This window comes from Festucalex cinctus, chromosome 7 (assembly GCF_051991245.1).
Source record: "Festucalex cinctus isolate MCC-2025b chromosome 7, RoL_Fcin_1.0, whole genome shotgun sequence".
Taxonomy (NCBI): domain Eukaryota; kingdom Metazoa; phylum Chordata; class Actinopteri; order Syngnathiformes; family Syngnathidae; genus Festucalex; species Festucalex cinctus.
The window spans coordinates 10,671,344-10,684,568 of NC_135417.1; the positions used below are offsets into that span (position 1 = coordinate 10,671,344).

General features: G+C 43.2%; 1 protein-coding gene across 4 annotated transcripts; it reads right to left on the bottom strand.

Moving 5' to 3' along the window:
- Positions 1 to 1,519: 1,519 nt before the first annotated feature.
- On the bottom strand, positions 1,520 to 12,099 carry LOC144022602 (uncharacterized). Of its 4 annotated transcripts, XM_077527532.1 has the most exons (4): positions 11,618 to 12,099; positions 11,075 to 11,195; positions 9,938 to 10,020; positions 1,520 to 7,774 (listed from the first exon to the last, which is right to left on the bottom strand). In XM_077527532.1, exon 4 carries the CDS (start codon positions 7,343 to 7,345, stop codon positions 2,675 to 2,677), a length of 4,671 nt encoding a protein of 1,556 aa, XP_077383658.1. In that variant the 5' UTR covers positions 7,346 to 7,774; positions 9,938 to 10,020; positions 11,075 to 11,195; positions 11,618 to 12,099; the 3' UTR covers positions 1,520 to 2,674. The 4 variants fall into 4 exon arrangements, with proteins under 4 accessions (XP_077383658.1, XP_077383656.1, XP_077383654.1 ...); XM_077527530.1 differs by lacking the exon at positions 9,938 to 10,020; XM_077527528.1 differs by lacking the exon at positions 9,938 to 10,020 and having other exon boundaries at positions 11,060 to 11,195.
- Positions 12,100 to 13,225: the final 1,126 nt, after the last annotated feature.

Genomic DNA, 13,225 nt, shown 5'->3' on the forward strand with positions numbered 1-13,225 from the left:
TTGTATTTCTGTGTGCAGGGCTGGAACTGAAACAGCACAAGTATTACGTCAGTTAAAAGAAAACTATATTTGACGGGTATAAGCAAGAAGTTGTTTGACAGGTATCGGATAGTTAAAATTATATTATTTGTGTGTAGCAAATAATTCTCAATACCGTAATATGGTAGGGATGAGTTTTACTTCTTACATGTATGTTTTTTAAATCTAATTTTGTATCTGGTCTTTGGAAGAAACTGCTTAATTCAATGTGTTTACAGAAAATCCTCGTACTTTTTGTGGGGCCCCACCAAGCAGCTTGCTTATTGCCTGAGGTCGGCAACGGTCGTTAAAATCAACTCAACTGTGAACTAATCCAGCAGGGGCTCCATTAGACCTTCATTTTGGCTCGATTTTACAAGTCAATTGCATCTTTTTAAGATTTGAAGCTTAAATTTCACATTCAAACCCTTCAACATGATCTTAAATCCAAACGTTCACTTAGTCATCAGGCCCCGGGCCCCAAACAGAATGGCCACTGGGGCCCAAACAGTCAAGTTTGCCTATGGCCGAGGTCAGCTTTGTTACCACCATACTGGGGTTTGATGTGCAAGTCAATCCCATCAGATCAAGACTTGCTAATTAAATATTAAAAAAAAAAAAAACCTCTCAATTTGACATGAAGTCTAAATGTTTAAACTACTGTCTGTTGCCCAATTTATATTCAGACCAGCTACATATTTTGCATCAGCCGAATCTCACAGCACACCACCGAACAAAATCATTTAAGAGTCGATACATAAGTTATGACGCTTCTGTCAACAGTAAATCATTTTTAATTGCTCTGCCTGTCACTTTACGTCACTGGCGTAGGTGTAAGTACTAATAGTGGTAATTGTCCTCTTGACCAATTATGAGAAATCGGATAATTTCCCAAAGCACACCTGACTCAATCGATTTGGCATCATTGCGACTTTTAGGCTACTGTACATTTTTGAGCATTCCCCCAAAATTGGTGCAGGGCGAAGGGACGATCGTCGTGAGTTTTGGTTTAAATGTGGGACAACTCGTCACAACTCCTCAGAGACGCAAAAGCATACATTAGCGCTCGGTTCTATTTTATGGGGGAAACCACAGGCAGAACTCTCAGCCATACAGCATTATTCCCTATCACAGTGCAAGTCCATGTGACTTGGACGGCAAAGCCACACTGGAGCATGGGAACCGTAGTCCTGTGTGGTTTACTGACACCTAGTGGCGCTCTAATGACGATGAGTGGATTTTGGCCAAATGTATTTAACAGGTAGTCATTCTGTATTCTAGTATATTGTGCATTCAGTAAAGTGCAGGTATTAACAAACGAAACCGTTTGTAAAACTGTCAAAAATGCAGCTTATAATACATCTGCATACCAGAACTATGAATAACACATCACATGGAATGTTTATTTATAAAAGCTGGTATCAGGAAGTATTTGTTTAAATGCCAGTGTTTTTTTTTCTTTCTTTCTGTTTGGCTTTGAACAAGAAAGGAAAACCAATGATTACACTCAAGGTTTATTCATTTCAAATATAATCAACTACTGGCTTTTCAGTAAATAAAGTGATAGAAATCTACTAAAACTATATTTTTTTTCTTTAGAAGAAAAAACAAGGTGTGAAACAGGCATGGAGGACATTTCAAATGTGAGGAAATTAACAACTTTCTTTCGAAGAAAACAAAATAGAATGACAGTAAGATTATGATTGCAACTCAGCACACACTAAAAAGGTTGAGGTTCAGTCTAAGATTGGTATGAGGACAGACAGTTACATACATAAATACGTGGAATAGTACATTTTCTTGGAGAATAGGTCCTTGTCTTAAACACAAAGTGAAGCACTGTAGAAATTATCACTGCTAAAAAGAGCATACAAATAACATGAGACAAACGTGTTTATATTTCACTTGTTTACCTTGTGTTCTATCCCTTGGTATAAAAGCTAAGAAAAAAATTTGAAATCAATGAAGCGAACATAAAAAGCAAGGCTTTTTGTAAGTTTCTTCATTTTGGCAGGAGAGAGACCCCCTTATACTAATTCATTACCATCAACATGTTTTGTCTATATGTGATTATAATTACCAGGGCCGGCGTATAGGAGAAACCCTTCAATCAAATTTACACTACAAACTTCTGGGATATACTTGAATAAGCCATCACATATCACCTCAGCAAAAAACTTGACCAGAGAACAAACATGCACTGACAAACTATCAACAAATGCCTTCATCCCAAAGTCCCTACTCCTAATAAAAGCACTTTACATGTTAAAAAATAAAATAAAATACAAATCCTCAGAGGTGCTACATGAACCATACAAAGTACACAGCAGAGACACAGTTTATCATACAGCAAAAGGTGTGTAGCAGGGATGCTAGTTAGAACATGAGGAGATACATGTGCAGGTAACGTTATCTAAACTTGCCTAGTGACTGCACAGTGTCTGCCAAGCATAGTGTCAATGCACTTAAGGGGTTAGTGATCCTATGGAAACAGTCACATTTTTTTGAAAGACATTCCAAAAGAATCTGGAAGCATTTCAGGTGATTTCATAAGATGCTTTTACAGTAATTGTTATCATACTCAGTCCTAAACTCAGCAGAGTCTAACATCGACTATTCCTTTTTTTTCCAAGTCCCTTTATCGTCATCGTGTTGCTCAGTATCTATACGGTCCCAGTAGATGGTACGGCAAGTCACCCTGACCATCTCGGGTCGGTCTTTCTGACGGTCTCTTTAATAGCGTCGGCTTCTTAGCGTCGCCTTGCCGCGCTGCCTTCGCCGTGCGGCTGCAGGAGCCCTTGTGCCTTTGGAGAAGCATCGCGTTCCAGAAGCGAGCGGCGCAGCACTGGCAGGAGAAGGTCCCTCTGGCACGATGGGAAGCCCGATGGACAAAAGCTGCCATGGGCCTGTGGGACTGCTTCCCACATACGCTGCACTGAAGTCGCTCTCGAGTGGTTTTGGCTTTTCGTGGGTGTCTAATTGCCATGTGGACGAGCAGCCCCGCTTTGCGGGAAAACACTGAACTGGGGCATATAGGACAGCCAAAACGCTTCACGGGAACCTTTAAGGATGACAGGATCTGAACTTTCACGCCCCCAGTGTTGACAAGTTTATACCCACCGCCACCAGATCCTTCTCCCCGCCTAATTGTCAAGCGAAGAGAGCCTTGCCTTTTGTTTGACTGCCCTCTTACTGTACAACTTATCTTTCTCTTCTTGTGGCTCCCATCAAATCTGACTACGTCTTGGCATTCATACTTATTTTCCTGCCAATCTCTCCTATCGGACTTTTTTTTTTTCTTCTTGTGCCGTCTGATTTCATCGTGCGGCAACTGGCTGCTGCAGTCGAGGTGGTGTTGGGGCTGGGCACCTGACTGATGATGAGGATGATGGTGGGGGTGATGAAGATGATGATGTAGATGGTGATGTTCGGTGGAGGGCAGTTCCGTTAGGGGCTGGAACGGGGCCGTGGTGTGCAGAGTACGGCTGCGGGATCCGGCTGGATATATGTGCTCTCCTTTCACCCCGGCCGGGGAGTGCGGGTGGTGGGGGGGCATGAGGGTCGAATTGGGGGGCAGAGGCTGCGAGTAAGATGGGGCACTGGAGGCCGAAGACTGGGCTGCTGTAGCGTCATAAAAGAGGGGAGAGTAACCAGCTGGTGGTTGCGGTGGCGGCTGCTGGTGGCCGTGGGTGACAACGTTAAGACTGGGAGCCCCGTGGCTGTCGGTCGATGGGGCCATCTGCAGCAGAGCATTGGTGGCGGCTTCGCTCTCGGACGTTGACTGGTTCACATCGCTCCCTCCCCGGTTGTCTCCAGACCCACCGCTGCCTTCTTGAGGGTTCGACGCTTCACTGCGGGTGATTCCGTGCTGGGAATGCCTGTGTCGCGTAAGGCTATTTGAGTATGCAAAGGCTTTCCCGCACACCTCGCAGCAGAAATGCTTTTCGCCCCCACCTTCGTGAACCGTCTGGTGATGAGCAGTCAGGTGGAAGTGGTGGCGGAAGGACTTCCAGCATATTGCACAGGTGTAAAGACGGGGCGGAGGCTGTGAATGTGGCTGGGTATCTTGAGGCTTGACATCTTGGGGGTAGGAGTAATAGGAGGAGGTGCTTGGTACTTGGTTCTGGCTCCCGTCCTGGGTCACGCTGCATTGAGGGTTTGGGTTAAAGCTGTTCATATTCTCTGGAGCTGGTGTTGTGGGCACCTCTTCATTCTCCCCTTTCTGATGGAGTTTGCTGTGCCTCCTGAGACTCTGGGAGTAACCAAACTCCTTCCCGCAGATGCTGCATTTGTAATTCTTAGCCCCAGAGTGAACCGTTTGGTGCTTGCTAAGGTGGAAAGCCTCCCGGAAATACTTTCCACAAATAGTGCAGTGGTGAGGCTTTTCTCCGGTATGTATGCGGTCGTGCCTGCGGAGAGTCTCGCGACGTGCAAAACCCTTACCGCAGACACTGCAGAGGTGAGTGCGTGGGAGCCCACTGGTTCCCATTCTCGGAGTGTACTGCCTACGTTTCGGGGGCTGCCCGTCAGCTGCTGGATCTTTCTTGGCTCTGGGCTTGCGGGGACGTTTGGGCTTAGCAGCAGGATTCTGTGGATTGTTGCTCAACGGCTCTTGGTTCCCACCACCTCGGAAATTCTTATCCATGCCAGATGTGGACGGTGAGCCCAGAGGGCCGAGACCAAGACCACCAAGCAGACCTCCTATGATGTCTCCCCTGTCATCTCTATTTCCAGTGGCTGCAGTGATGGCAGAGATGGCATTATTGACAGAGCTAGTGACATCATCCTCTGAGTCATCCAGCAGAGAGGAGAGGGGCAGGTGGGGCTGTTGCTGCGGATGATGGTGCTGGTTGTGGCTCTGAGAGTGCGGATGCAGGGTTGGGGCCAAGGGTGCCTTTCTCAGAGCTGGGCCGGCCATCCCGCTTCCACAGGGGGAGGCGCCAGAGTAGCATGGAGATGGATTACCTTGAGAACGGTGGTCTTCATGGTAGCCTGTGTAACGATTCCGAGAGTAGTCAGTGGGGTATTTAGCATCTGTTCTATCCCTGTCATTTGAATTCCCTCCCCTTGCAGACTGAAACAGATCACATCCTAACCCTGATTTTTGTTCTCCTTCCCCAACAATGATTATACCCTCCTTTTCCTCAGTTTTCCCATAAATGACCCCCCTATTGCTCGGATAAGTTCCCCCTCCTCCGTTACCTCCTTCGCTCCCTCCCCCTATCCTGTCCTCACCATCGCTTCCTGTCTTGCTGCCTCGTTGTTTGGGTCCCCTACCTGGCTTGCCGCAGGTGCCTGAGGCAGCATGGTTGAGTAGAGAGGTGCTCTCGCGGAAGGCACGACCACAGGCAGGACATCGGAATGGCTTTTCCTCATGTATCTTCTCATGCCGTGTCAGTGACTCTCTACGATTAAAAGCCCGAGAGCAGGTGGAGCAGCCGTATGGGCGGGCTGAAGAGTGCAGGACACCGTGTTGCAGGAGGTGTCCCTTTTTCTTAAAGCCTTTACCACAATCGGGGCAATGAAATATTTTGTCTGGGCTAGGGCAACAATTGGACATGGGCTGGGGAGTTTCTTGGGTCGAATGGGGGAGGCTGGGGTCTGACTGACTTTTAATGTGAACAGGATTTGGGCCAGTAGTGGTCGATTTGCTAGTGCCAGCTGCGGTTGGCTCATGCATACGCATATGCCTGCGAAGGCTTGAAAGGTGAGGGAAGCTTTTGCCACACTCGCCGCAGCTATAAATTGACTCTGTATCAGATTCTGTGGTGTTAGCTTGTATTGAGCTCAAGTTATCAGATTTAGAAAGGTGAGACTCGTTAGTAACCAGTACTGAGGCAGCAGAGGAAGAGGGAGCAGAGGAGGAGGAAGAAGAAGAAACTACTGATGAGGATGAAGATGATGAAGCAAGCAGGGATGACGGGACTCCACCCATATTTGATAAGCCAACCGCACTTCCAATTAACGCAGGGGGCTGAGTATGACTAAGTGCGCCATTGCTACTACTATTGCTAGGATTACTGTGGCCATTACTAGTGCTTTCAGACTTTCTCTGGGGCAAATAGCCAGCCATCGCTTTCTTCCTCCTACTGCTACTGCCGCTACTACTACTACTACCACCACTACCACCACCACCACCGCCGCCGCCGGTTCCACTACCTGTGCTTTCCGCTTTACCATCATCCTTAGACAAGGACAAATGAAGTGGCAAGGGAAGCGGCAAACCTGCTTCCTGCTGCATCAGTGAAGCTATTTGATTTGACGAGAGGACAGGGATGCCTTGAAAGTCAAAGCCGCCCAGCGACGAAGGCTGGGACCCGGGGTGGAGCGGGTGGTGAGGATGAGAATGAGCGTGAGGATGAGATAGGGTGTGAGGCGGAAGCTGTTGCTGCTGGGGGGGCTGCTGCGGAGCCTGCTGTGACTGAGAAGCCGAGTGGCTATGCGAGTGAGACGAATGCAGCGCGGGGGGCGGAGCAAGACTAGTACTGGGCTCCCCACCCGTTTGACTTAAACCAATCCCTAAGTGGTTATGGCTACCCTGTTGAACGAGAAACTGCTCTAAGCTAGCATTAGCAGGCACCCCGGAAAGGAAATACTGATTAGCAGCTAGCATGCAACTAAACTGTTGGTGAAGGCTCCGTGCATCAGACTGGGCCCCAACCAACTGGTGTCCCAATGAGCTGACTGCACTGCTGCTAGAAGGGTTGTTAGAGGGGGCCACAGAGGTTGAAGGGGAAGGGGAGGACGAGGAGGGGCCAGATGATGCTTGGGGGACAGAGAGGCCGGGATGCAGAGGAGGCGGGGGTGGAGGTGCGGATGTTACTAATCCTCCTAATCCCCCAGCACTCACACTACTGCTACTTCCTCCGGCAAAGTGCTCAAAGCGGCCTACACCTGGGTGTAACTGCTCCTGCGCTAGTGCTGCCTCAGACGGGTGGAAAGAGCGCAGGAACTGTGGATAGCCCGAAGAATGGCTTGAGCTGCTGCTGCTGCTCATCTTGCTGGACTTTGAACGAGAGCTCTGAGTTGAGGAAGGCTGCTGTTGTAAAGGTGGGGGAGGAGGGGCACTCATCTTGGCAAAAATGGAGGCAGAATCAGAAAAGGCGTTACCTCTTGACCCCTGCAGGGGGCCCAAGCCAAGTCCAGACAGAAGAGCTCCAGACGACTCAGCTTGCTGCTGCTGCTGCTGTTGCAGTTGGTGCTGGTGGAGTTGCACTTGCTGCTGATGCTGCAGTTGGCGGTCTAGACCAAGGCCTTTGAACTGGTGGGCCTGGTGCCCACTTAACATCTCTATAATGTCCAAATTGTACTTTCCAAACTGGAACATTTCCCACTCACATGCGCATGGGGGGGTGCAAGGCCAAACCTCCAGTGCTAGGAGCAGCAACAAGAATCCCACGACAGTAGTAGTGAAATACAAAAAAAAGCCTAAAGACGCTTCGGTGAAAATGTTTTGTCCAGAAACACGATGAATGAATGTCAGTTAAAAGTTTCTTATCTGGACTGTACAAAATCAGCTGTTGGTACTCGCGATCATCCACTGCTCACAATTTACTTCCAAAAGCAGTGGAGAAGCCGGGAAGCTCAAAAGCGTAAAAAAGAAAAAAAGTGTTCCGTCTAATTTCAAAATTGCTTATAACTTATAGCGAAGCAGTTCAATAGACTTCCTCTTGTTTCCTTTGCAAGTTACTGCATTGACATATTCCTCGACCTAAGTGAGAATCCTCATCTGTGTGCAGCCAAGAAGAACCTGACGCTGAAAAAAACACAAAGTTAAAGAAAAATACATGTCATAGAAGGAAGTCATATCTTCCACCACTGACTGACATATTAAGAATGTCATTTTGAGAGAGCTATTTATTCTGTGTTTTTTATGCTATAAATTGTGGTACAAAGTAACTGTAACGGATGGTCATACTTCTGTATTTCCTCATATAGCAGCCAAGAGTGGTTGTTTATTCAACTGCATATTTATATTTTCAAAACAAAATGAGCCGAATTGTTTTTTCCAATCCAATTTCTTGGTGTCATTTTTGTTGAAACTGGCCAACTATTTGTTATACAACATGCATTTATTGAAGCGCATCAACGAGAGTGGATGCCACTATTTGAGGACGTACAGCAGATTTGGATCGACTAAGCATCAACACTGAAAGTCATACCGAGAAAAGGTTGAATGCAAAACATCAGGTGGGGACATTTTTTGTTATATGCACACACTTCGCCACTTCAGATTGAGATTAGTAATCATAATAAACATTTGAGATTTTACAACAACTTACCCTGAAGTGGTTCTGCTGGATTGGAGCACACTGATGATAAATAAATGTTCAAATGGCTCACTTTCATTCGTGAGAAATTATGGAAAAAAAAAATTAATAAATATATATATATATATATATATATATATATACCAGGAACATACACCAATTTCATTATGACAACTTGCACAATAATAGGAGGTATTAGATGACAAATTAGGTAAGCCTTTACAAGGACAATGCTTCATTTTAATTGAGAGTATCAGATGTATTAATTTGAGATGTTTATCAAAGATCTTATTCACTTAATTCCACCAGGTCAATCAAAATTGAGCTTGTATCCACTTGTTGCCAGAATCAACCTTGGCTTCCTGTGAATATATCATCTTTGTGTTCAATTAAACTGAGTAAACTGAAACGAGATCGTTAATTCTAGGGGTGTTAAAAAAAATCGATTCGGCGATATATCGCGATACTACATCGCGCGATTCTCGAATCGATTCAATAATAGGCAAAATCGATTTTTTTTTTTTTTTTTTTTTTAGGATTCACACCTTAAGCATGGAAGAATGTTATATGAACGGAACATTAAGCCTTAATATTTTATTTTAATGCTGTTTAAACATGAAACAGATTACAACCTCTATAAGACTGAAATTTCAAATAAATAAATAATACATTTTCATATAAATCTTACACTCTACAAGCTTACTGATTAGTATTTTCTAAATTTGAATGAAAAAAAATCGCAACAATCGACTTATAAATTCGTATCGGGATTAATCGGTATCGAATCGAATCGTGACCTGTGAATCGTGATACGAATCGAATCGTCAGGTACGAGGCAATTCACACCCCTAGACTTAATTCAGTATTCATACGATTTATGACATTTTTGTTTTGTAGTGTGCCATGAGATTGTTATAATGTAAAAAATGGGTTTCTTGGCTAAATACGGGTTGGGGAAAAAACTAGTTTAGACTGCGCAAGTGTCTTAATGTGGTCGGTGGGTGTATGGATATAAAAAGTCTACACACCCCTACTCAAATGCCACGTTTTTGTGATGTAAAAACAATTCTCTTCCCCATTTTTTTTTTCCCACCACCAATGTCACCTATAGCTTGTACCACTCAATTCAAGAAAAAAAACATTTTCAAAAGGGGAAGTAAAAATGAACAGCTGAAATAGTGGGGTTGCACCCTCTTATAACCCTCTAGGCTTCTGCTAAAAAGCAAAACAAATGTCAGGAAAAGCCTTATGGAACAGCTGAAGTCCCATTTAACGACTATAAATGTGATTAACTCTGAATGTGGCCACATTCTATCAAAGACATGAAATAAAAATCTTTTGAGCTGTGGCTATGGGTCAAATCAATGGCAGAATTTATTTTATTTTTTAACGAGTTATCTTTGTCTCAATTTTAAAAAATCACTCAAACCTGGCATTTGATTAGTGGTGTGCAGAGTTTATTTTTATATCCACTGAACATTGTTAATCTAAATATAAAACAAACTGTCTACACCAATAAAAAGGGTTGACCTTTATGCTCCATCTTTTCTACCTTTGTTACCTCTCTAGATGATCACAATGGAGCCTACTACAGTAGTTTACAGTGCAGTGATTTACAACAGTGGGAACAGCAAAGTAGTGGGGATTACCTTAATACCAACCTTTCATCGCTTTTATGGTTTTATTACTGTACAGTGATTGCGTGCACAGATGACAAAGATGGCTTACTATTCTGTTGTAAAAAAAAAAAAAAAAAAGATAAATAAATAAATAAAAATGACGACAGCACCACTACACTCGGGTTTACCTATCACGAAACAATTCTTTAGTGGTGCATTGCATCATAGTAAAATGTCGGTCAAAAAGGCCTGTAAACAATTGTGATTCATTTTCATCCGATCCTGATTGCTTGAGTCACTATTATTTATGTGGGGCCAAAATATTAACACAGACGTCATTGATGTTGGTTAAAAGTACTTTACCCTAAGTATATCTGTATAAGGTACATTTGTTTAGTGTGCGAGGGCTGCTTGATATAGCGCATAGTCGTCTGTCTGGATATTAGCTTCAATCTTCAGTTCACATTCGAAAGTATTTAAAGTCATTTTTAACTTGAAGTCACAATATCAACGTGCTTGCTCAAAATTCTTCAGTCATCCAGATCTTGGTCATCTGTAAAGGATGAATGGGGGCAACTGGAATCTTCTTGTTTGTTCAATTTCTTGTGTTTTTTTTTTTTTTCACTTGCACCCAAAAAAAGAAAAAAAGAAAAGATGACTTATGTGCAGTCAATAATATAATCGACGTTTATACCACTCAATGTGCATTCACTGTTCAAAGATACTGAATGTGACTATACGATTAATACGTTTTATTATTTTTGTCTCTAATTTCTTTAAATTTCCAATGCACAATATAATTACTCTTAAATATAAATCACTACAAGCACTACTGTAGCATAATTAGACTAAATTAATTACTTCTTCATTAATAATTAACACAGTGATGTCTTTTTCACTGCTTCCATTTTATTAATAAACAAGGCCGTTGTGACATTTTAATTTTTCCCTGGGATGACCATCAATGTAAACAAAGCAATGAATTTAATTGGTGGTGCGATGGGGCAAGTTTTAAATAATCATCATCAAATCAATGCAAAGTTGTTTGAATGTGTTCCTTTTGTGTGTTGCATTTGGAAACACGTGCAAAAAAAAAGCAACCTGGCTGCAATCCAATGTCTCACTTTGTAACGTCGTGTTTTTTTTGCTCACCTCTTCACTTCTTACCGTTTCCTCCAATCGATCCTAAGGAGCTTTTGCACAACACGATCCCCCGAGTGACGAACGAGGGAGTTATCTTATCGCAGTTTCGGCCGATTCTCATTTTCGGGAAAAGCATCAATCCTGCCTGCAAAACAAAAAAAACACAAACAAAAAAAATGCAAGTGAATAAAAGAAGTGCACACATTAGCATCGCCCTCGCTGTGCAGTGTAAACATTGCAGGCAGGTTAAAACATGCAAACTAACAACGAGGCAATTCAGGAAAGTGGTTTTTTATTATTAGTACTGGGCAATCGAAAAAAAAAAAAAAAAAGTATGGGAAACAGGCAATATTACCAAACTCTACAATTCACTCTAGTTAGATCATTTAAACTGGCCCGATAAAGTGGAGCTACTCTCTCCGTCTAGGGGGGGGGGGACAACTGAACCATGCTAACATTAGCCATCACCCAAACATCGATTTAAAACATACGCAAGCTACACTTTGGGATGGTGACTGTAGTTTTTGTCCACTCTCATTCAATGATTTGGACATCAAATATGTTTACCTGGGCGTGGAGAGCGTAGAAGACGGATGCGGCCTGTCACGCCTTCTTCTTCGAGCCGAGCTAGAGCTATTAGCTACGAGCTAGCAGCTAGCAGCTAACGCTCGCTCCCATTGCTGCGTGTTGTTTTCCAGTGTTTAGCCGGAGCCATTTTCACCCAACGCCGAGCCAAAAGGCTAAAGCGAGTCCGGCCGCCCGCCTGTCTCCCTCCGCACGCAAAAACAATCAGCGACGGATAACGCCGTCGTCCTTCCGCATCTCACGCCAACCTCGATGGGGAGCAAGGAAGGGGGCTTAGCGACACTATTAGCCGGAGGAAAATATTGGAATGGTGGTGGGCGCTAATTATTTTTGGGGTTAAAAAAATAAAAAATAAAAAGTGAGTGACGTGTGCTCCCCAAACATCGGTCCTTTCCGGCCCTCCGAATGTTTCCGGGTAGCAGCAGAGAGAAGCTTGGATGGTGGACTTGGCTCCTTTGCCGACATATTACGGACGCACTGCTTTTTTTTTCTCTTTTTTTTTTCCTCAGTGGACAGCAATATTTTATTTTGTATGCAAAATCACTTCCCCACGCCAGTAAAATAAATAAATAAATAAATAAGTATGTCCCCCTGGTAAGTGGAATAATTTCTGTTATCAAGTGCCAGGCTATTGAGATGCACTGATAGGCTGACATATTGTATGTAATTATGAATGTCATTAAATATTGTTTTAAATCATACTATACAGAAGAGTATGGATGGATATGTTTTTATTTTTTTAAGTGGCTTCATTGATCCCCTGTACTTGGATGCATTTCGGATTCATCCACACAGGAAAGGCCTACATATAAAATGATGACTTTTGTGATATGTATTGTTTGAAATCAGGTCCTCTGGCCAGCACAACTTGGTTCATGGTGGCCCGACAACTCAAGGTACAGGCTTTCAGTACAAAATATCCTAAAATGACTGTCCAAATGACGACCTATAGTCAATTAACATATTGCACGCATTTCCCTGTATTTTAGAACACAGCTACAATTGAATAAAACCTGAATTTAAAAAAAAAGAAAAAAAAAAGCTTCGTCTCTGCCAGCGCCATGTGTCAGTTTCAATGGAATCTGGATGGATTTCATAAACGCTATTACTCTCTTCTAATCATGATAATAAAACGTACAGCACATTTCCCAAGTATTAGAGAGATTTATGTGGCTCTTCATCTTACATGAATAATTATTGTATCATTTCCCTGCCTGCCTTTTATGATTCAATGCTTGTAATCGCGCAGATGTGAATCATCCCAGCTCTGAATTTTAAGATGTCTGAGTTGGAAGGATAATCACGAGGACGGAGCGAGTCTTTCTTGATTTCATAGTCATGAATGGATCATCTAAATATTCATTTCTACACGGTTTTGTCTCGTCAGTCTTGTCTTGATTTGAGCAAACAAGATGCAAATGCAATACACACAGTATATAATATAATATTTGGGACACCTATAGTACAATGATATCTATTAGAGATGATGCATTTTAAGCAATTTTATATAAATAGGCTCATAATTACTTGGTACAGTGGAGATTGTTTTTTTAACTGAAAAAATATACCTTACCTGTATGACTTTTTTTT